This window comes from Aotus nancymaae, unplaced genomic scaffold (assembly GCF_030222135.1).
Source record: "Aotus nancymaae isolate 86718 unplaced genomic scaffold, 86718_ANA_hifiasm-v0.15.2.pri h1tg000014l, whole genome shotgun sequence".
Classification (NCBI taxonomy): domain Eukaryota; kingdom Metazoa; phylum Chordata; class Mammalia; order Primates; family Aotidae; genus Aotus; species Aotus nancymaae.
The window spans coordinates 118,577,810-118,601,751 of record NW_026988425.1 but is presented as its reverse complement, the minus strand read 5'-3'; the positions used below and the strand labels follow the sequence as shown (position 1 = coordinate 118,601,751).

At 46.2% G+C, this 23,942-nt stretch overlaps 1 protein-coding gene across 3 annotated transcripts in view; it reads left to right on the top strand.

Annotated features, from left to right (window-relative positions):
* SLCO3A1 (solute carrier organic anion transporter family member 3A1) overlaps nucleotides 1–23,942 on the top strand; it is a 333,380-nt gene that overhangs the window by 296,851 nt on the left and 12,587 nt on the right. For all 3 annotated transcript variants that reach the window (XM_064376269.1, XM_064376270.1, XM_064376268.1), the window contains exons 8-9: nucleotides 10,197–10,372; nucleotides 15,417–15,481. In XM_064376269.1, coding sequence (XP_064232339.1) covers nucleotides 10,197–10,372; nucleotides 15,417–15,481 — 241 coding nt within the window. The remainder of the gene's footprint in view (nucleotides 1–10,196; nucleotides 10,373–15,416; nucleotides 15,482–23,942) is intronic.

The following is a 23,942-nucleotide window of genomic DNA, read 5'->3' as shown; positions in this document are numbered from 1 at the left end:
ATTTTTCAGCCAGTGACCCCACCAGGGAAAAAGAGGTTGTATTTCTTCTTGCAGTTTTTCAGTGTCCCCTTTGCCTTGAGCTTGTAAGTTGCCATTGGCGCCCTTTGTGATGAGATCTGAGGGTTATGTCTGGAAATACCAGCTTTGGTTGAACCAATGAAGTGAAGAGATACTAAGCTACAAAAAGACAGTGATAAATGACAGGAGAGTGTCTGAGACACCGAGAAGTGTATTGTCATTCAAAGGAAAATGCCCCACTTTATTGTGGTGGTGTCCCAAATCCTTTGCTATCTCAGCTATTAGGACATCAGGTGCAAAAGATCAAAAATCTCACAGGCAAAAGCAGGAAGAGCATGGCCTGTGGTGGTACTCCCTGGCAAACTCCCTTTCTGAACATTTCTAGAAACTGTCAGACCCAGGCATGGTGGCATGCCTCTCTAATCCCAGCTACAGAGGAGCTGAGAAGGGGAGGAGCACTTGAGGCCCCAAACTTGAGACCAGCTTGGACAACATAGTAAGATCCCTATCTCTGAAAAGATAAAAAAAAATTAGCTGGGCAGGCGGCAGAGTTGAGCCCAGGAGTTTGAGGCTGCATGCAGTAAGCTTTGATCATGCCATTGTGCTGCAAACTAAGACCTCATCTCTAAAAAAAAAAAATAGAAGAAGAAAAAGAACACAAATTTTCATATCTCTCTGGTAACTGACTGCTTTCAAGGAGGAAAAGCAAAACAGTATTCCAGGGGTGATCCTCCACCTTCCAATTTTCCATGGAAGGCTCTTAATACAAATATCCCCGTACCATCCTCTTCAAAAAATAATCTTTCTGCCTAAAACTTTGCTCCTTTGTACAATTAATAGGAATTGATCCCTTAGGATTGAATTGGGGAGGATAACCAAAAAAAAACTGTATTTTTGAAATGCTGCTGAGGAGTATCTTGTTCTTGTAATACCAGCTGTCAAAATAGCATGCTGACCGCTTCCTTCATCAATAGAAAACAAGCCCAGATTCCAGAGAGTCATTTTTCTATTTCTTTGGTCTCTAGCTTTATTGTAATTATTTATTCTCATCCTTGTATGTGAATAGAAACATTTCTTAGTTGAAATTAATAACTGAATGTGGAACAGGAGTACAATGTTCAGTGATATGCTATTCTCCTTTCATTGATTTCTTTATTTTCTAACATTTTCAATTTTTAATAGATAAAACATTTATATGATTCAAAAATCAAAAAGTGTAAAAAGGAGAGCTTGAGGGACTCTCCCTTCTACCTCTGTCCCCTGTTTACCTCCTTCTTCCTCAGCCTACCAAATAGACGATTGCTGTCCTTGGCTTCTTGAACATCCTTCTGGATTTTTTTACTGCACATAAAAGGCTCTATTCTGTACCTCACTATTTTGTTTAAATTTTTCAGTTAATAGTTTACCTGGGAGTTATTTCTAAATTAGTATATTAGGGAGGTTCTTCTACCTTTTTTATGGCTATATAATCTTCCATCCGGTGGACCTAGTAGGATCTCTTTAACCAGTCTCTTATCAGTGAGCATTCAGACTGTTGCAAAACTTGAGCTCTGACAAACCACATTGTGCCTCATATTGTACATATGTCCTTTTGTGTCTGGGCAGTTCTATCTGTTGGATATGTTCTCATAGAACAGGCAAGCCTGTTTCCCCTGTCCTCCAGGTCAGCAAGCTTCTCAGGTCTGTTCTGGGAGCTCAGTGGCCACCTGATTATTAACATGAAGTGTCATGATACATTTTATTGACAATAAAGCTAGATCCTGCCACTGCACAAGTTCAGAAGCCAAGCAGAGAATTTACCTCTCCCAGAGGCATCAGGGACTGCATTTCTTCCCAGAGAATGGCGAACCAGGAAGACATTCCTTTGAAATGGGGATGGAAAATGGAGGCATTTGCCAATTCAGCAATCATAAGCTAATCTAAAGTCTGGTATACTCTCTTACTACTTACTTATCTTAGGGACAGCCAGAGAAAGCATAAGGGGGCATATCACTTCATTCAGACTATGGTAGTCTACAGGTGAATTCCAAGATCCACCTGTTTTTGGGATTGGCCAAATAGAACTATGCTATCAGGGTTTGGAGTGTGAATTGGGATCCCAGCCTTGATCATCCCCTTAAATAAGACTGCTGTCACACATCTAGCTTTCTCTAGCTTTTCAAACTTCTTACATCTCAAAGCATTTGCAGGTCTAGGACTTCCCACTTGGGTGCCCAGTTACTGCCAGCTGAAGGGGTACCCCTCACTTCCGCTTTTCCTTTTGGATCAATGTTGAAAACCCCATTTGTAGAAATCATCTCTTTGCACTCTGGGAAAGGTGAAACTGCGTAAATCCTCATCTGCAATTCTTCCTGTCACACTCAGACATCTCAGTGGAAGCTTCCTCCTTAACAGCCTCATGACCTCATGCATCCAGCTCCCTTAACACAACGTTGGACAAATCTGGGCTCTTAAATCACACAAGCCCTGATAAAGGAGCTTCCCACCCCTTGCCATCTAGCCACAACCTCAGCATTTTCCCTTGGATCCCTTCCCTGCTGGAGAGCTTACAGGGCTGCCCCAGCTGGCTCCCCATGTGTGGGACCACCCAGCCCATCCTGGTGGATTAACTCATCGGATGGAAAAGGAAACCCATCCAAGTCCTTGCTCAGATCGCTCTGGCACCTCTTCCCCAGCTTCTTTCACAGCTCTCTGTGAATAAATTAAATCTGAATAAATAAATACAGATTTGCCTATAACCTTTAGGAGAGATCCATCCATTTCCAGGTTTTCCTCTTGGACAGCAACAGACAGACATTTTCACTGGTCTTGTGCCAGTCCGTGGCTTTTCTTCTTGTGTTATTAACCCTAAATCATCCCATTCCTGTCCATTCAGCCTATGTCTATCTTAGTCCATTTGGGCTGCTATTTCCAAACACCTTAAACCTATATGGCTTATAAACAACAGAAATTACAGCTCTGGAGGCCAGAAAGTCCAAGATTAAAGTGCTGATGGATCTGACGCCTGATGAAGGCCTGCTTCCTGGTTCATAGATGGCACCCTCTAGCTGTGTCTTCACATGGTGGAAGGGGCAAGGCAGCTCTCTGGGGCTTCTTCTGTAAGGACACTGATCCCATTCGTGAATGCCCCACCCTCATGACCTGATCACCTGAAGACTCCCCACCTCCTAATAGCATCACATTGGTGATTTGGTTCCAGCATATGGATTCTTGGGTCAGCGTACACAAATGTGCAAACCACACACTGCTACCCTTCGTTTCACAGACCCTGTGCAGCTGAACCCTGCTGGCTGCTCACCTCATTAACAGGAACGTAGGCTTCGTGGACACATTTAGCTCACCCAGATGGGGCCATGCAGGCACTGTGCCAGCTGCAGCCGGAGATAAAGATGTCTCAGTTTATCCCATTCCACTAGTGCCATGATCAGGGGATCCATTTCAGGAGGGATTTTCTACTTTAGAGGGCAGGGAGAGGTCAGTTTCCTCTTTTATATAATTAAGCCATAGCCTAGATATGGGCAAAAATAAGACCAAGATGCAGGCAGCAGATTCAGATGACTTGTTCATTAAACATGTGTTCTGAATGAAGAGATCCCCTAAACAGGCTTTGTGTGAGCAACATGGCTGTTTATTCACCCAGCTGGTCAGTTGCCAGGGATGGGGCGGATGTGTCCCATACCTTTGGGTTGAGGTAAGGAGATGTGAGGGCCAGGGGTTGTGACGGAGATTTTGAATGGGGTAGAAGGGCAGCAATGACATGTGGCCATAGCCCAGGAATAGTCAAGGAGGCAGACAGTTTTCCTAGGATATCTCGGCCTAACAGGGGAACTGGACAAGTGGGAATGATTAGGAAAGAATGTGGAAAGGAGTGCTGGCCTGATTGACACCAGACGTGGGGAGTTGTGAGAGGCCTGGAGGCCTTGCCGTCAATTTCCACAACAGTTACGGAGGCCAAGGAGTCAGGTCCTTGAAAAGCGGGCAGTGTGGAGTGGGTGACCTCCATGTTGATTAAGAAGGGGATGGACTTACCCTCCACCTTAAGAGTTACCCAAAGCTCAGTGTCCATGATGGTCCAGGGGACCTCTGAGATGTTCAGGCAGCATCAGTCTTCAGCCCTAAGCTGAGGAGATCGGGTAAGAGTCAGCCTGAGGGCTACAGGGTTGGGCTCCTGGAAACTTAGGGAGTCGGGCAGTCCGATTTTCAGTGGATGCCCCACTCAGACGGGATACGGCTTAGGAGGAATCCCGGGCTGCGGACATTCCTTGGTCCAGTGGCCAGGTTTCCGACACTTGAAACAAGATCCAGGAGGGGCTGCTGGATGCTGTAGTCTGGGCACTTTGAAATCTTTGTGAGCCAGCGTTGTGGCTGGGGTTTGTCTTACAGCAGAGGCAAGCATCTGTAGCTGTGAGCTGCGCTGCCACCAGGCAGCTTCTTCCCTATCATTGAACACCCTGAAGGCAAGGTTGATTAATTCCTGTTGTGGGGTTTGAGGGCCAGATTCTGATGTCTGTATCTTTTTAATGTCAGAGGCCGGTTGGGTGATAAAATGCCTATCAAGTATTCTTCAGGGGTGAGAGTAGAAGGAAGGATGACATTTAAGTCACTCCAGGTGAGATTATAGGACTGGGTTAAGTATTAGAAGTCTTGTATATCTTTAGTAGGATCTAATGAAAAGGAGCCTAGGTGTTGGCTGATTTGGGAAAGGTCGGATAAAGAGAAAGGAACGTGCACCCTAACTATGCCTTCAGCTCCAGCCACCTCTTGGAGTGGGAACTGTTGGGCAGTTGGGTGGAGAAGTAAGCCGCGGGACTGAACCATAAGCCGGTCTGGGTATGAGGTGGGAGGTGACAGGAGGGGCATAAGGAGGTGGGTTGTGGGCAGAGGAAGAGGAGGGAGGCTCTGGGGGTGGGGGGTTAGGGCCTGGATTAGGGTCTGGTTTGGACAAGCAGGGAAGAGAAAGGTCAGAAGGGTCAATGGAAAAGGAGGATTCTGGGTTAACGGCACAGGCAGGAGGGGCAGACGGAAGGGAGAGAAGGAAAATTTAGGACGGGTTGCATTGAGAGCAGAGATTAGGGAGGGATTGGAGTGCTAAAAAAATGCCTGGACGTCCGGCACCTCAGACCATTTACCCATTTGTTGACGAAAATTGTTTAGGTCTCACAGGATAGAAGAATTGAAAGTGCCATTTTCTGGCCATTTGGATCCATTGTCTAATTTGTGTTGAGGCCAGGCCATGTTAACAGGGAAAAAAACAAAAGACGTTTAGGTCTCAGATCCGGTGAGGACGCAGGCTAGAGGCGAAGACAGAGGAATAGATGGCAGAATATTGTCCATACTGAAAGTAATGAGTTGTTAAGAGGAGAGAAGCAGGGTAGACAGGAGAAGGAGCGAGCAGCTACCAGGGTTTGCAGTAGGCATCCCTGACTGAGTCCTGGGCTGTAACGAGGCTGAGTGATCACAGCAGGCATCCTCGAGATTGACCAGACAGCAAGGGAAGGCTGTCTTCCCGGGACCGTGACTGACGTTGGAGTTTTTGAGCAAGAGGGAGAGACTTGTCTCCTCTGTTTCTACAGATAGAGAGTGTCGCCTTTGTCTCTGCTACAAAGATTTAAAGGAAAAGAGAGAGAAAGGAGAGACTTGTCTCCTTTGCTCTAAAGGAAAATAGAAAGAGGGAGAGACCGCTTACCCGATCTGAAGGTGGCGTGAGGGTTGTTGGGCTGGTCTGATGTGCTGAGGTCTTACTGCACTGAGGTCACAGGTGGATCTTTTCACAGAGGGAGAGCAGGGACAGACGCTGGCCTCCCCAAAGGAGTACCCCTGTCCCGGGATTTGGCACCAAATGTTAAACACGATCTGAATGAAGAGACCCCCTAAACAGGCTTTGTCTGAGCAACATGGCTGTTTATTCACCCGGGTACAGGCAGGTTGAGTCGAAAAAGAGAGTCAGTGCAGGGCAGTGGGACAGGATTTGGTTTTATAGGTTTGGGGTAGGCAATGGAAAGTTACAGAAGTTACAGTTCAGGGCAGTTTTTGCAAGTTGGGAGGGGGTCACAGGGTCTGGAGTCACGAGGTTGACCAAGGTGAGTTATAAAGTCCTTATCAGTTGAGATGGGAATTAGGCGCCGCAAGGGTTGATCTTTCTTGTCCTTTTTGTGGTTTTCCAGTTACTTCAGACTTTCTAGTTCCAGGAACTCATCTGGAGTGTACGTGCAGGTCACAGAGGTTACTATGGTGTAGTCCATGGTGCAGTCAGTCAGCCTAGAAGACAGACCTTACATTGTTGAACCAAAGAAAGCTCACCGATCACATGGCTCAGTCAGAGGGTTCTGGCCTCCATCCCTCAATTTCAGTGCCTGTATCACATCCCTGAGAGACTGAGTGCTACAGATACGTAGCCTCTCAGGAATGCTCAGGAACGTAATGTGGGGTACTGGATTTGAGGGATTCCTGGGGTACTTAGCCAAACAAGACCACAGCCAGCCACAAGGGCCCATTCTTCATTTATAGAGTCCTTGTGGTTCTAAGAACCCCAGTCCCAAATCTTTTTCCTCACTTTGATTACCACTGCAGTAATCAAAGAATAGCTGCAAGTGGTTTGAACTAGGGCAGGGTTTGAGACAGACTTCAATATGGCAAAATGAGCAGAACTTAGGTATTCACTCAGTCAACAAATACATATATATATATATATAAAATCCCTGTTAATCCCTGTTGTGAGCCCAGCCCTGTCCTGGATGGCTGGGGTAAATTAAGAAATACAGCCACAGTGGTCTCTGTCTTCATTAGCCTTAGTGTCAGGAGGAAGATGGATTTGATGTAGGAATGTGAATGAGGGATTCAGAATTACCTCCTGGTTTCTATTAAGTTGGTGCAGAATTCCCGTTTTGGCATTACTTTTAATTACTTTTGCACCAACGTAGCAGTCAATAGGGTGCTGTTACTGAGGCAAGAGGTGGAGGGAAAGGTGTTTGGGGCCGGGGCCACATGGCCGTCAGGATAACAGTGTTTTGAAGAAGCAAAGCAACAGTCTCTCACTAGACGCCCCCACACCCCTGGCACAGGTCGGCGGGTCAGAGCTCGGGGGAGTGTCCCAGGAAGCTGTGCTGCGTGGCTTCTCAGGAGATCTGATGGGTGCTCTGGGATGTGGGGAACCACGTGGCCAGCTGCAGCCAGGTCACTAGAGGTGGCCCAGGTCAGCAGGGTAGGCAGAAAAGAAGGCAGTGTGAAGTGGGAACTGCTGGGACAGACTGGAGCTTTCTAGGCATGTCTGTGTGTCCCTTTTCATGCCTGACTGCATTACCTTCTGGATGTAATGGCCTCAGCCTTGCTTTGTAGAAGAGGAACATGTAATTTTCTCTTTACCTTTTGCAGTTCCCAGTTGGGATAGACCCCTGTAACCTAAGACAGATTAACAGGAGGAAAACAGGTTTAGGAACACGTGTATATGATGTAATACAGGACACAGCCAGAGAAATGAGTGAATCTCAAAGAGGTGGCTTTGACTTCAGGCTTGAATACCCCATGGTCCAGTGAAACAGAGAAAGAAGGGTGTGGGGAAGGCCAGTTATGGGGAGATGCCCAGAAAAAGCACCTGAAACAAGAGTAGCATTTGTTATTGCAGACTTAAGTCAGTGTCTTCTAGATCGGTCACAGTCTCCAGGGATTCAGTCATTCCTCTCTCTCAAGAGAGGAGCCACCCTTAGAAATGGAGATTTTCTTTGTAAATTTACTTTTCCATACACGACAGTAACTTCTTCTGTTGTCAGAGGTTCTTCCTGTGTCTGTGGCTTCTCAAAATAATCAGCTCAAAATATTCTTTATGCTAAAGAAGCGTATTTTGAGGTGGCATATGCTGGTCTCCTACACCTCCTGCCTTCTGAGTCTCTCCCAGGTTTCCCTCCTGTCCAGCTCCTATCTTTGCAGGAAATGGGACTCAGGGGAGGTAGTTCCCAGCCTTAGATGGGACAGTGGCCCCAAGCTGAAAGCACAGAACCCGGCACAGCCACTCATTCCTGGAGGCCGTTTTGATGCCTCACCATGCTCGTGAGTCTTAGCAAGGGATATAGCAAGTCAGCCTGGGAAGGATGGGGGCTAAAGATGAAATTTGGGAGAGTTGTGATCAAATGCAGAGATGGTAAAATAAAGGTAGGAGGGCTGGGGAAAGAGTACAGGCAAAGGAAGGAAATCCAGAGCAGGTGGGAAAGGGGAGAAGGTACCAGACAAAGATGGAAAGTGAGTGACCAGAGGGAGACCAGGGAGACGGGCGGGGGCCGTGAAGCCGAACAAGGGAGTGGTGAGTAGTCAGCAAGGAGCCTGCGCACCTGGGAACTCTGGGGAGAGGAAAATGCATGGTGGGCCTGGGATATGGAGCCCACTGAAGAGCTTAGCAACACTGGATTCATGCGTGTGGAAACAAGCCAGTCAGAGTGAGTTGAGAGTGTGGGAGAAGAGAAATGCAGGTGGTGAGTGTAAATAGCTAGAAAAGTTTGGCAGTGATGCTGGAGAGGGGTGGGCAGTTTCCTCTCCTGGGGAGAGGAGGAGTGGCATTTTAAGTTGAGGAGAAGTCTTGCTTCCTAATACAAGTGAGAAAGGTTCATTCTCATGTGCATTCTAAAGCTGTCTGCTTAGTTTCATCCTGAGCCTCAGCTCTGTGCTAGGAAAAGATGCTTGGGAAAGAATCCAAGAGACGTAGGTCTTGTCCCAAGAGGCTCTTGTCTCCTCCAGGAGGCAGGTAAAGGGCTCTGTAGTGGGGATGGAGTGACCCTTGAAGAGGGCCCTGTGGGACTTGGAAGCAGGATGGGATGTGCCCAGCTAGCTGAGGTTCTGAGAAGGGAGGCAGTATCAGAGCTGGGTTTTGAAAAAGAGCTGAATAGTCTCCAGGCAAAGGTATGTAAAAAGCGACAGAGGGGCGGGGCCTCAGGATCTTCTGGGATGAGTCTGTGTCCCTGGGTACCCTAATTGAACCACTTTCACAAAGGCACCTGCTCTGGGCAGACAGGGGGAAGGGCAGAGCCCCAGCATACAAGGTGTGCCACCATTCCTTCCCCATGAATAAAAGCCCCTGCGGGGGGCACAGCTATACAGATTGGCCCTGTTGGGGTTTGGGGCACATAAACTTTCCCGTGTAGCTTAATGACATAAGAAAACCCGTATCTCTATGTTCTGTGGGGGGAGGACTAGATGAGGAGCTGGGGGAGGACCAGAGGAGGAGAACTATAAAAGCCAGCGGGGATTTCTTTGACCCTCAGGAGGATTTACCTGGGCATGTGCTCTGAAAGCCAAGCAGTCCTGGAAGGAGAAGCAATGAATCATTTATGATTGTTTTCACTTTGTATTCATTAAAGGCCTCTGCACTATTATGGAACCTTAATTGGCTTGGCATTGGGCACTGCCTCTCCCAGCCCCTGCTCCTCCCCCCGTTGCCATCAGAAATTCCTGGAGTGAGCAGGAGAGATGACCCTGCCTGGAAACAGGTAGCTGGGCTAGAATCTACCCGGAAGATCAAATGAAATGCAGTTGCTTTTCTTTCTTCTCTCTGATCATATATTGATAAATGTATCTCATCGGGTTTTAGCTCTGCTCCCCACGAGCTGCTCCAGGCACCTGCATCTCTTAGCCCTCTTTGCTTCCTTAGCCTCCAGAGACCTTTCCGTCAGCTACCCCTTGCCCAGCCTTGCAGACGCAGTGACTTCACGCGTCACAGCGTGCAGCCTTTGTTCCAAGTGCCATGTTGAGCACTGAACCAGCAACAATATTCGGGTTACCTGATTTACTTCTTTTAATACACTTCAGTGTAATTATAACTGCATAAAAGAGAGGACAAATTGGCAAGTAATTACAGTGTTAATTTGGCAATGTTTTATCATATTGTGGAAGCGCAATTTCCTCTCTAATTGTGTTGGGGGGGACGCATTTGTCTATGGTACAGCTTACTGAGGGATTCTTGAGAATGGAAATGAAACACAAGAGACAGAGAAATCAGCTCTCCTCCCCGTAAATATTCCTGTATTTGCATGTATTTTGCAGCCTCCTTAAAAAAGCTAACTCGTTTATTCAGTCCTAATTAATGGAATGCCACAGAATGTGTAATTAGACTGTGACAGATTCTGCTGATGGATGGCCTTGCCTTTGCAAACTGGAGATACCCCAGATAAAAGGGCTGAACGCTTCCCTTTCAGAATCTCACGGGCTGTGCGTGCCTCACCACCGTCCCTGCTGAGAACGCGACCGTAGTTCCCGGAAAATGCCCCAGTCCCGGGTGCCAAGAGGCCTTCCTCACCTTCCTGTGTGTGATGTGTATCTGCAGCCTGATCGGTGCCATGGCGCAGACGCCCTCTGTCATCATCCTCATCAGGTAAGCCGTTGGCACGGCCCCACCTCTCCTCCCTTCCACCGGGTGTTCTGCAGGTCTCCCGGGGACCAGAGCTTCCAACACCATAGGAATCTCCCCCCAGCCAGGTGAGCTAGGGCCTCCGCAAGGAGCGCAGCTTCTCTAGGCTGATAGAAATCAATTATGTTTGATAGGGGCCTCCCGCCAAGAGAAGAAGGTAGGGCATGGGGGAGAAGACGGCACTTTCTTGTTCTCCCAGAAATAGACCCTGCAGGCAATTTTGAAAAGGATCCCGCATTGATCCTTGCAGGATACAGCTTTGTTGGGGGATAATGAAAATGGCCTCAGAGCCCAGCCCCTGCCACTGCTTAGCCATATGAACATGGGCACATTTCCTCTGAGACTTGCTTCTGAATCTGTAACTGGGACTGATATGACCAGTCCTGCCTGCCTCCTGCAGTGGGGCAGGACCCACTGAGACCCACTGTGTGTGCAAACCCAGTGGAGATGTGAGGGTTCTTGTGCAGCCGGGCTCACAGCAGGTAGGCAGTGGCCATTCTTGTACAAAGAGGTTGTTGGACACAGCCAACCGAAATTCTATCGTTACCTGTCTCTGGGACCTGTCCTGGGGATAGGTGAGGTGCCTCAAAGATGAGCCATTAGTAATATTCTGAGTAACTTATCATTTGCAGAGTTGTGGAACCCAGAAGTGATCTGACATGTACCCTGCCCCTCATCTCAATCAGGGGAAGGCACACTACCCAAAGACTCACCAGCTGGGCGTGGCGGCTCACGCCTGTAATCCCAGCACTTTGGGCGGCCAAGGTGGAAGGATCACTTGAGGTCAGGAGTTTGAGATCAGTCTGGCCAACATGACGAAACCTTACCTGTAATAAAAAAATACAAAAATTAGCAGGGCACGGTGGCACACACCTGTAATCCCAGCTACTTGGGAGGCGGAAGCAGGAAAATTGCTTGAACCCAGGTGGTGGAAGTTGCATTGAGCTGAGAGCATGCCACTGCACTCCAGCCTGGGTGACAAAGCAAGACACTGTTTTGAAAAAAAAGAAAGAGACTTGCCTTATTGGGATGCAGATTCCATAGCAAGGGTGGGAAATAAAGGTAGGAACAAAACGCATGGCGTACCCAGTGTCCACGCACCTCACCTCTACTGTATCCAGCTTTTCTCTTCCTGTCACTTTGCCAACCACATTTCCTCATTCTTTGTGTTACGAATGCCCAAGGAAGAGGATTTTTAATGTTGCCTCGAAGGTCATTAGCAAGGCCTTGTGAATGTGTACAGCATTAAGGCGACAATAGCAAATTGCCATTTGATTCTTACTAAGTTTGTAAAATAAATTTTAAAAATTGACACCCAGTGGTTACAAGGCTGAAGCAAAACTGGCAAAATTACCAATTGCTGGTGGCATGGGAAAAGCCTATCATGCCTTTCGCAAAAGCAATATGGCAGTGAGAGTCTGGAGCCATAAAATTATTCACACTCTTTTATGCAGTAAATATGCATGAATACCCCTGCCATTTATCTTAAGAAAATACTTCTCTACAAGAAAAAGAAAAAGCTCAATACAGACAGATTTTTATTACAACGTTAACTATAATAGCAGAAAAACCTGAATTGGAATAGTGAGTTAAATGATGGCACTGCAGCTCCATGGAATAATGAACATTCTTAAGAATGTGAAAGTGTTTATGAAATGAACTATTGAATTTAAAAGTATTTAGAGAGGATGATTATGTATAATATGCATTTGGACAAAACCCATCAGCTCTCATGTACAGGTTTTAGGTGGCTGCCTTATGAGTAGTTTTTCATTATTAGACATTCTCGTGAAGTTATATTGTGATATTCATACACCAAAGGCACCAAGAAGCATGAAAAATGGCTAGTCCCTTACGCGCTTCCCCCACAAACTCCCCTGCAAAAACCCGGCCTCTACACACTCACTAGTGGTGAGTACCAAACATGGAAAGTTTGTTGAAATTGTTAATTACTTCCCAATCTCAGCTTGATAAATAGCTCCTGGAGCTTTGCTGGAAATACTTGATTCCCTCTAAATTAATCAGCCGCAGATGGCCTAAATGACCTAAGCTTATAACCCCACGCCGTGCACTGTGCATATACAGCAGGCCAAGAGGCAGCTTTATCGCATCACCTTCCTGGTCTGATTTGCCATCACAGACGTCCCAGGCTGGCACAGGGGCACAGATGTGCACCAGCCCTTGCCCCATCCCAGAAGCGTGGACCCACTGTCATGCCAGACAGGACCATCCCACCAACAGCAGTGCTCGGAATGTCTGGAAGTGAGGTTAAAAGCTGATGCTCAGCCTTAGGCCCCACACTGGGCTCCGAGAGTAATTAGGTAGTGTTCTCAAGGTCACAGAGCTATACACGTAGAGTTAAAACTCCCTCCCCAGTGTTGTCCAGAACTTTCAATAGCATTCACACAGAGCCCTCCATTCCTTCATAACTAAAGCCAGAAAGGATTATTCTTCTCATAGAAACCAGTTTCCCAAGAGGCTATGAAGGGAGATCTTAGCACCTTCCTCACTTTGTTCCTAGTTCCTAGTGATGTGATAGCTGAAAAGAAATCAAATTTCAGGTGATAAATATCCTGGCTTATTACACCAGAGTGCTTTCTTGATAAGGAGAATTTGCCTCTATTTATGCGTCTAAATCAAAGTACAAAAACTGGAGCCAGGGAGCCAATAATATCTTTGAAGAACTTGGATTTTGTGACGTGCACATTCTCGAGTACTGACTGAGTTTCCGTCCAGAGACACTGGACTTAACCTGGACATTGTACTGGTGTCTTAGCCAGAGTCATGTCCCATCACTCATGAAAGTCATGACCTGCTGCCCTGAGCTCACTTACCTGTACTCTCCTCTTTATAATTAAGAGATGTGTTTTCCCTGAAAATCTTAGAAATGGGGGCCAAGACTGTAAAAATGCCAATGTCTTCATTCATTCAGGCTGCTGTAACAAAATACCTAGATGCAGTGGCTTCTAAACAAAAGGCATTTATTTATCTCGGTTCTGAAAACCAGGGCATTCAAGATGAAGCTGGCAGCAGCTGTGCTGTCTGGTGAGGGCTGGTGTCCTGGTTCAGAGATGTGCCTTGCTGCCATGCCCTGACATAGAAAGGTGAGGTAACTTTCTGGGGTAGCCTTTCTAAGGGCACTGGACCTATTCACAAAAGCAAGAGTCCTCATGACCTAATAATCACCTTCCAAAGGCCCCACCATTACCTTAGGGGTTAGGTTTTAATGTGTGAATTTGGAGAGAACACATCCTTTTTGAATTGTCACTGAGTTTGTCATACCAAGAAACCAAAGACATGCCCACCTGAGGCTCAAACCAAGTGGTAGCTCACTGGATGGCTGGATGAATGACCTCTGAGATCATTTAAGAACGTTATTCTAGCCAAGTCCATAGATACGTTAAATATCCTGTGTACTGGATATCCTGTTGGTAACTTTGCTATTAATGTTTATTTTGTACGAAATTGATTTCTAGGCCCCCCTTGCATCTAATGGGTCTTTCAGCCACACTGGACTGCTTCTATGCCTAGCCAGGTCCTTCCAGGGAGCATAGACATGTGATTCCTTCCCCCTCTCCCCTAGGGACTCATGATGGGAACAGATGAGAGGAAGGTTCTTTGGCACTGGTATTCAGCATGACCTGAAGCACATACGCATGTGGTCAGTCAGCTGTCTTTCCCTTCACATGCCTTCATCACCAAGCCAAGAAGAGGCTACCCACCCACACTGTCACATAGCACATGCTGGGCACCACACATAGTGCTGGGGTTGAGGTAATGATGATACATAAGACACAAATAGCCTTTGGCCTCAGGACAGGAGCCAAGTGTTGAAGAAATACCAGCTACACAAGAAGGAGGTATTACAAAGGAGGCTGTGTTCTCAGCTGTACGGACCCATCTGCCTGAAATTGGTCAGTGTTTCCAAACTTCTCTCTACTATCCCATCCCAGAAGATGTTTGTTACACTCTGGAAATGTTCTGGAAAATGTATAAAACAACATTCTAAGGGACTATTCTGAGGAAACTAAAGCCAGAGAGATTGGATCACTTTGAAACAAAAAACTGTAATTAGATGAAGATACCTTTCCAATTTAAAAGGTGCTTGTATTAGTCAGGGTTCTCTAGAGGTACAGAAGTGAGAGAGATCTTATTATATCTAATAACTCACACAATCAACCAGGTTCCACAACAGGCTGTCTGCAAGCTGTGGAACAGGAAAGTCAGTCTGAGTCCCCAAACTGAAGAACTTGGAATCTGATGTTTGAGGGCAGGAAGGGTCCAGCGCGGGAGAAAGAGGCAGGCGGGTAGACTAGGCCTGTGTGGTCTTTTCACACTTTTCCGCCTGCTTTATATCTACCTGCACTGGCAGCTGATTAGATGCTACCTTTCCCAGCCCAATGGATGAAATGCTAATCTCCTTTGGCAACACCCTCACAGACACACCCAAGATCAATACTTTGCATCCCTCCATCAAGTTGACACTCAGTATTAACCATCACAGTGCCGAAACATGCTAAGTGGCTTATTTCCCAAATGGTCCCTCCAGGGTGTCAAACCATGCTAGCCTGGTGTATTTCACACAATGACTGACTGGAGAATGGGAAAGATGTTCACGGTGTCAGCCTGTTTGTGAAGCACAAGGGGGATTATTTTCTCCATTGACGTTTCTCCCCTGTACGTGTACCCCACCAACTTAGATGCTTCCTGGTCTCAGCAAAACCAGCATGTCTTTTATGCCCAAATTTGCATTCTATCCTTCGAATGACAAGGTGAGCTCCAGTTATTAAAAAACACTATTAAATTCCTAAACTTTCTTGGCACTGCAGTAGCAGTAATTTTTCAGACTTTAGGCAGGGAAACCAAAAAAAAAAAAAAAAAAAAGACACAATTAGTAATTTTCTAAAGAAGAGCTCTCATGGACAGCAGCAAATGACTCCAGGGTCTGTTAATTACAGGGGAGTGATAAGAATCTGTTTTTTCCCCCTCTTCATCTCTTTGCATGTAGGACAGTCAGCCCTGAACTCAAGTCTTACGCCTTGGGAGTTCTTTTTCTCCTCCTTCGTTTGTTAGGTACGTATTCTGTATTTCCTCAATAATGAAGTGGATGCTTATGACTAGGTGAGTAAATATCAGTGAAATTATCCCATTTCCTGGGTCTGTCTCTTTTTTCCTTTGAAGTTTAATTATTAGCAAATGAGAAATTTTAAGTCTGAAAATATTGCTCAGAGATAAACTCAAGTCCTGCATGGATAGCACGAAGTCCTCATTTATACCAACTCCTATCTTCACGCCACCCCGAATTCTCATCGGCATAAGGAGGAAAAGCGATGGCACCAAAGGGGAAAAAATCTGGTGGTGTCATTTGGCATCCTCATTAAGCGAGCCATGAGCAGCTTGTGGAATGCTTCATTTATGGGGCCGCCAGCTGGGAGAAAGAGGCGTTTCTCACAATGCCTTGAAAATGGAAACTTTGCATCCTTTAAATTTTTCCAAACTGACTTAGTGTGTTTACTTTGAGTTTCTGGGATGGGGCAAATGTGCCCTTCATGCTATATAGGGCCCATGTTTCAAGATTTGGTATGGAAAGAAGGAATCAAGTCTAACCCTCTTGTTTTTAAGATAGGCAAAAGGAAGATGAGAAAGTCCATGGTTCACCCAGGGTCCTTCCTGTGCACTGGCTGGGCCCGGTTCCCAGCTGTGCCTACCTCCCTCTTGCCAGGACACACTGTCGCTTTATGAGCATTCTTTGGTTAAGGCTAAAATCAAGATAACTTTTTTTCTTGAATAACAGGACAGTCATCTTCCCCAGTGGACTTTAAATGGCATCTGAATGTAGAAAGAAAAACAGCCTGACCTGTATTTTTACAGTAGAAATAAAATTCCTCATTCGAAGTCTATAATTGTGGATAAGCACAAATACCTAGTCATAGAAATATTTGTAAAAATGGAAAATTGGCAGCAACCCAAAAGCACAACAGCAGGCAATTAGTTAAATCGGTTATGGTCTGTAATCGCAGTAAGATTTATGTTCCCCTCTAAAATTCTGGAAAGAAAAACATAGACTTAGAAAGGGCATGTGATATGTGGAAGGGAAAAAAAGAGGTCTGAAATATAATAAATACTCAAATATTTTAAATATATACGTAAACAGAAAAATATGGCAAAAGATGCCAAAACGGTATCAACTATTTGAGTAAGAAGGTTACAAATATTTTCTAAATTTGTTTTAAAGTTTTGAATGAAATGTCTATTACTTTTATGAGATTAATTTTTATATATTGATATACGAAAGAAAAATATTAGCCTTTAGATCCATTAAGGTCCTCCCTAAGGAATGGCCAATGCATAGCATATGTCTCTCCTCACCTCCCTTCTCTATATCAAAAACTTTCCATCAGTCAGTGATCATTCCCTCTGTGCCTGGGAGAAGACCTCAGAATTCTCTCAACCACTATCAATCTATGTTGCTTGGTATATATGAGGCTCATGCTGAGATGGTGCTTCCAGGATGGGGAGAGGGTAGGGTCGAGAAATAGGAGGAGGTACCTTCATTATTCCGATGGCATTGTCTTACGTCTAAGTCATGGAAAATAGAAGTGTTCCAGGTGTGAAGATGCACAATTAAAACAAGTCCAGCACAAATTCAAAGGAGAGCAGTTGGGCCTTCCTGGGAAGCTGTAGTAGCTTGCAGAACTACCAAGGCAGAGTTACCTTTGTGCTGAGTTTTTTCTATTATTGGGAGGGTACAATCTGCATACATCATCACACCCCTTTGCTCACTGCCTTGTGGGGTGGATCGATAGGTGGACGTGTAGTATCAACTAGCACATTGGGACCCTTATTATTTCTGCAAATGGCAAAGCCATTCCACAGATGCTTTGTTCAAGAAACTAACATTTTTCTAAGCCATGGACCATCCCCAGGTAAGTGACCTCAGCTCTGCCCTTACGCGTCCTCTGGGGCTGGCCAGGGCAGGTAAGGGCACACCCTCCTCATCTGTAGAGTTGCTGTGGAGGTCTCTGCACCTCTAGACAGACACTAAGGACTCAACACAACTGGCAGAACATTTTTTGGTAGCATAAGATGAAAAAAAAGTGCAAGACATTTCTGAAAAGTTAATGAAAATTACAGGACTGTTGGAAGAAAAAGTGCACATTATGAATCATATTTTGCTGTTAGAATCATCATATACTGCTGTAAAGCAGTTTCACTAATTGCATGTCTGCCCCAGGAATAATCAACCAGGTATTCCCTAGAATAGTGTCTTTCAACTTCTGTACCTGTCATCTCGAGCAAGAGATGGCAAGTTTTGCATTATGGCCCAGTATTCACAAGCCTATGCCTAGATACTGCAGAAACAAACAAAAAAAATCATGAAAAAATACTCACTGTAATAGGCAGGACACGCTCTGACACTTTCTATTACAGTCTATTCCCTGCTTTAAAAAAAGTTGGTCATGACCCACTCTATTGATTTTATTGCCCATTATGAGTCTTAAATTAGAGACTGGAAAACCCTGCTCTAGAAGAATATGACAAAGCTTCATGTTTTAATTAAAAGCAGCTCGTGGAAGAAGTCTTAGCATTTGGCCTAATTCCCTTTCTTGCAGCACCCAGTAAGATGAACCACCATTACTGTTAATGAAAGGCTGGCGAAGACATCAGATTCTGTGACACTGTCAGCTTTTGTGCTGGCCTTGCAAGGGTAATGGGGATACAATGGGGACATCACAGGTGAATGTGGCAACAGGAATCCGTAGAAGGGCCTCCTCATCTTGCCTTGGGATGGGAGCAGTGGGTTTGGGAAGGATGTGATGTCTGTGGTCAGCCCTGGAGGAGTAAGAGTCATACAGATGAGCAGGGAGAATGACTTAAGGGGTAAAAGCCTGGGGGTGAACAAAGGTTCCAGCATGTTTGGGGGTGCAGAAGGCCCAGACTGGGGGGCAAAGGGGGACAGCAGAAGATGGATTTGGAGAGGGTAGTGGATCAGGAAGTTGGTAAGGAAGGGCTTCTGCCCTGTTGGTGAGTTTGACCTTTATCTCTAAGGCAAATGAAAGTTGTAGATGGGCTTTAACCAGAGAGTGGCAGGATCCAGTGTGTATTTTAGAAAGGGCTTGTCTGCCATGTGGAGAATGAGAACATAGCTGGAGAAGTTGCTGCTGTAATGGAGTGAATGACGGAGGCTCGTGCTGAGATGGTGCTTTCAGGATGGGGAGAGGGTAGGGTTGAGAAACACGAGGAGGAATCTTTGTTATTCCCTGAGGGGAAGCATAAGGACTGGAGTCTCAGAAAGGGGAACTCACAGTGCCCACTCCTAAGAAAGGCTTGGGTCATGTGGTGAACACGGGAATCATTTACGAGAGAGGAGAAAGGATGTGGAGCGAGCTAGGGGTGGTGTGGACCAGCACTCTGCAGCGGAACTTGCCGTGATGATAGAAAGGTTCTCTGTCTGTACCACAGGTGCTACCGCACACCTGAAATGCGGCTGCTGTAGACTATTTGTATTAGTTTTCCTGTAAGTAGCCATACTGGACAGTGAGGGGGCCATCTTTGATGCACCACCCTCATGGGTCAGAGTGAGGACGTGGGTTAGGGGCATGAGATGACCCTCTTTCCAGACACTTGGCTGTAAGTGAAGAGGGCAGGAGCTAGAAATGGATGCAAGGTTGGCCTCCCTTGTTGCCTTACACGCCGACGGCAAGGAGTTGGTAGAAAGCGCCAGGGCAGGGCCTGCAGAGGCACTGGTCAGTGTGGCGCTGGGAGTGGCCCCAGCACCCTGGCGTAGAAGCAGGAGTGTGGCAGGCGTGGCGACAGGAGAGCGGAGCCAAGAAGCTGAGGATGATGATCAAAGGGGCTGAGATGGGAGAAAGAAAGGAGAGAGGACAAAGATCCCGGAACTGTAAACACGGGTTGTCATCGATAATGGAAAAAGAGAAGTGGAGGCTGTGGCCAGAGCCTCACTGTCTGACTTGAAGACGATGGAAGTGGAGCAGTTCTGACCAATGACACAGCCCAGGGTGTTGCCGGTCAGAGAGGGACAGGGGTGAACAGCCTCGATGTGGAGAACGAGTTATCGAAAGGCTCACACGGACGAGTTCTATCGTCCAGTGCAGTGGCAGAAGGTGAGTAGGGGAGGAAGACACTGACCAGAAGAAGCGTCGGTGCACTCAGAGTAAACGGACCAATCTTCTCATGGCAGAATTCCTGGTATAATCGAGTCCATCCCGCTTTATTCTTCTACTAGTGTCTTAGCCACTGCGTTTCTCTCCAGGCTGTGGGCAAACTCCCTGCTCCTGGGGCCTACTGCATGCCAGGATGCTACACCAAATTAAATTAGTGGAAACAAACATGGACAGAGATTCTTCCACATCCAAGATGCTGTCTAGGGGCTGCTCAGGGTATACAGATAAGTGGGTGCCAATATCCTGCCTCCGGTGGCTCCATAGGAGAAAGAAGCAAGTGTGGGGAAGGTGTGGGGTTAGAAAAGTTATAGAGGACTTTGATTTCCAAGGGGAGAAATTACACTTGGCTGAGTAGTTGCCAGTGTGGAGCGAATGAGGGTTTCAGGTGGGAGAGTAAACATACATTGAGAATTTTGCTGGAGGTAGAGCAGCCGGTGAGCAGGGCATAAGGTAGCAGGATGCCTGATAACCCATCAAAAGCGTTGAGGTGAGAAGCTGGCTACCAGCAATGCAGTGGGTTCAAAAGGCAAAGACAGATGGGAGCCGCATAGCGAGGCGGCATCTACGGAGGCTCCCCACCCAGAAGACCTAAGTGAAAGCAAACGAGAAGCAACAAAATCTCAACATGAAGCTGAGGTTGAAGTCTCAGGATATCATTAGGGATGGGCTTAGCTTCCGCAGTAACACCACAAACTCTGCATACGCTAACCCTACCTCTTAGTTTTCCAGCGTGCCTGCCTGGTCAAAAGCACGGGGAAGGCCCTTGGGGTGCATCTCTGTAGGCAGGCGTCATTCCTGAGCAGACTGTCCTTGGTCTGGGGCGATTCGTGAATTACTCTAGGAAAGTACATCCTAGACACTCCTGATGTGACTTGTCAGACATTTGTTGACGTCCTGCTGTGAGCATCGTCATGCATATGAAGTTTATAGCCAAATGGAGAAATGAACGTGTTAAATGATGCTTTGGAAGAAGTAAGCACAGCATGCCCAGGGGCCCCAGGTGAGAGGTGGGAGGGAGGGAGATACGGCGGTGCGATGCATAGGAGACCCCTTCTACTTGCCGATGCTTTTAATTGTTCATTCGGCAGACATATGTTAGGCACCAGCCACGTGGCCCGGCTCTGTCAGCAGTGTGCCTGACCTCCTGATGTCTTAGCTGTGCTAAGGTGACATCCAGTATTCACGATCAGCCCTCCACAGTCAGTCACACCTGCTCTTGAGTCTAGCCCTGCCTTTCCTGACCACGTGACAGATGATGTAAGCTCTTTGGGCCTTAGCAACTTTAACAAGGGGTCCAGGAATGAAAGGAGAGCATAGTAGCTCCTCCAGACTCTGCAGTTTAAGAAAAGTAAATGTCAGGTGCAGTGGAAGGAGCTTGCAGATGTCAAGAGCCCAGACCTTTCTTGGCATTGCATAAGCAGAGGACTCATTCATCCGTTCAGGAGAATACACTTTTCAGCAGCTCCCTCTCTAACTGGTGCTGGACATAACAGTAATTCCACCAGGTTGAATAGAGATTCCATGGTGAAATCAAATCTTGGCAGGTGAGCCGAAGAGAAATAAGTATCTTTTTAAATGTAAATGGCAGTGATTTTCAGCTTCCATTTTGTCCCATAAAGGAATTTGAACTTATTTTTCTTACATAAGCCTTTCAGTTCAACTTTTAAGTTTAGACCAAGGAATAGAAGTAGGCCCAGCCTCTTCAACTAAGAGAGTAAATTAAATAGCCAAGATATAAGACCTTGAGGTTTAATCTCTGTTAATAGATTTCAGGAAAACAGAGACAGTTTTCTTAAACAGTGCAGCACTTTATGCATTGAAATATATATAGCTGCAATTTAAGCCAGAATGTAACAGTAAGATTTAGTCCTTTTAATATTCCCTCTAATCGCGGGAACAGCATTGAGCCTGCATATATCCGCCTCCACACATGGAGGTTCCTAGTGCCCCAGTGATGGGGCGCTCTTAACACCTGCTTCATCCACAAGTTCCTGCCCAGAGGACATAGGGAGGAGAGAAGATAAAAAAAAAAAAAGAGAAAACTGCTCTCGCAGTCCCCAGGGAAGAGAGCATTTCTTCAAAAGACATGGTTACTAAAATACATCACCATCATCAAGCTTTCTTGTACCTAAGGACTTAACAGAGTGAAGGTGCTCAAAACCAGAGGGGACACTCAAGTACACCTGCCCCGCCCCCCTTTTGGACGCACCTAATTATCCTCTAAAACTGATGTATGATGTGGAGCATTTTTTTTTTTATTTGAGATGGAGGCTCACTCTGTCACCCAAGCTGGAGTGCAATGGCATGATCTTGGCTCACTGCAGCCTCCGCCTCCCAACTTCAAGTGATTGTCCTCCCTCAGCCTCCCAAGTAGATGTGGAGAGTCACAGCTTGAAAGGTTTTCTGCAGTTCTTTCTCTAGAGACAGTGACTTACTTTAAGAGAGGACAGATTTTCACTTGCCCAAAAGGGTTTAGGACAAATGCCAAACAAGAGCGAGGAAACCACATTTTTGGAGATCGCACCCTGTGAGAGCTTTCTCAAATGGTGTCCCACTGAATCCTTACAGAAGCTCTGCCCAAAATGACTGTGCCCATTGTATAAACAGCAAAACTGAGATTCACTAAAGTTGTGTGAATCACACACTTCCCAAGTGGTAAAATTAGAATCCAAAATCAACTGCCTCTGGTTCACACATTTACATATCTTCCCCACCACCAAAACTCCAGATGTGAACTCCCTGTCTGAGCAAAGGCTACAAGGATAACAACTCCGTGTCTCTTCCTGCTGACAGTCACAGTATCTGCCAGAACTGCCTCAGGTGTCTGCCAAAATACCGAGTTTGTTTACAAGATAAGTCTCCCAGCCTTCTCTGTGTATCAGCAACTCCAGAGAAGGAAGGGCTGCCCGCTTGGCAAAGATCAGACCCCCTGTGTGTTTCACCCTCTGCACACTTCAAAACCGGGCTTCTACAAGCCAGTTACTCAGGAGCTTAGCAAAAGGGTAAATAAAATACTCCCCATATCCCTGGAAATCCCCAATAAGAGCTCTAAAGTCTTCTCAAATCAACAAACTCTGAATTAGAAGGAAGGAGATTTTTGGGCTTGTGGTTTTGAAATATCAAACCTGGAACAAATATCTCTGATTCTCAGTGTATGTGTATGTGAAATAAGGCGGGGTGGGAGGGGAGGGGTTATGGAGGGGATGCATAATGGATGTATTGCATTATGCAGTACAGTCCTGGGTGGCGAGGAGTTAATGGTAGTAGTTACCATGCCAGTTGCCACACTCACACTAGAGGAGTCTCCTGTTCGTCTACCAGGAACCAGCTCCTTGCAGGGACTGCCCGAGTTTTTCTTGGGCCCAACTGAGTGATAAGCATACATGGATGCCAGGCTGAAAGTGGGACTCCCTTCTGTGACTCATCAGGAGAGTTTCTGAATGGCAGAGGCCTCTAACAAAAAAAGACACAGTCGGTTCACCTCTAGTATTCTCTGCACACCTGCAATTTAGGGCCTGATAGGTAGAGCTCCCCTTTGGGAAAGAATTTTAAGTGAATAAAAAGGAAAAGATGAATTTGATGGAAAAGAAAACCAATATTTTCACGATTCAGAAGTATAACAGGAATGTCACAAAGGTTATACTTAAGGTATTCAACCTGGAGTTCATTCTAAAAGATCACTCCAAATCCCCTCTCTAACATGAATAAGGTGGCGAAAGTTCTGGTTACATGGAAAGATCAGACCCTTGCAAAACACTCACACACACCTCATTTGTGTAGTATTTACCATAGCCCTTACCAAGCCGGTGGTATTAGCTCTATTTTAAAGATGAAGAAACAGACACTGAAAGATGGAGTGACTTGCCACTGGGCTCCAGCACCGTAAAAGTTTTTTCATCTCATTCGGGTGCAGTCACTCATGCCTATCATCCCAGAACTTTGGGAGACTGAGGTGGGTGGATCACAAGGTCAAGAGATCGAGACCATCCTGGCCAACATGGTGAAATCCCGTCTCTACTAAAAATACAAAACTTGGGGTGTGGTTGCTTGCACCTGTAGTCCCAGGTACTGGGGAGGCTGAGGCAGGACAATCGCTTGAACCCAGGAGGCAGAGATTACCGTGAGCCAAGATCACACCACTGCACTCCAGCCTGGCAACAGAGCGAGACTCCGTCTCAAAAAAAAAAAAAGTTCTTTCTTCTCTACAACAAATGCTTTCTAAAATATTAAGCAGAGCAAAGCAGGAAAAACTTTGGTAGTTTTTTTTTTTTTTTTTTTTTTTTGAGACAGGATCTCATTCTGTCCGCTAGGCTGGACTACAGTGGTGTGATCATGGCTCACTGCAGCCT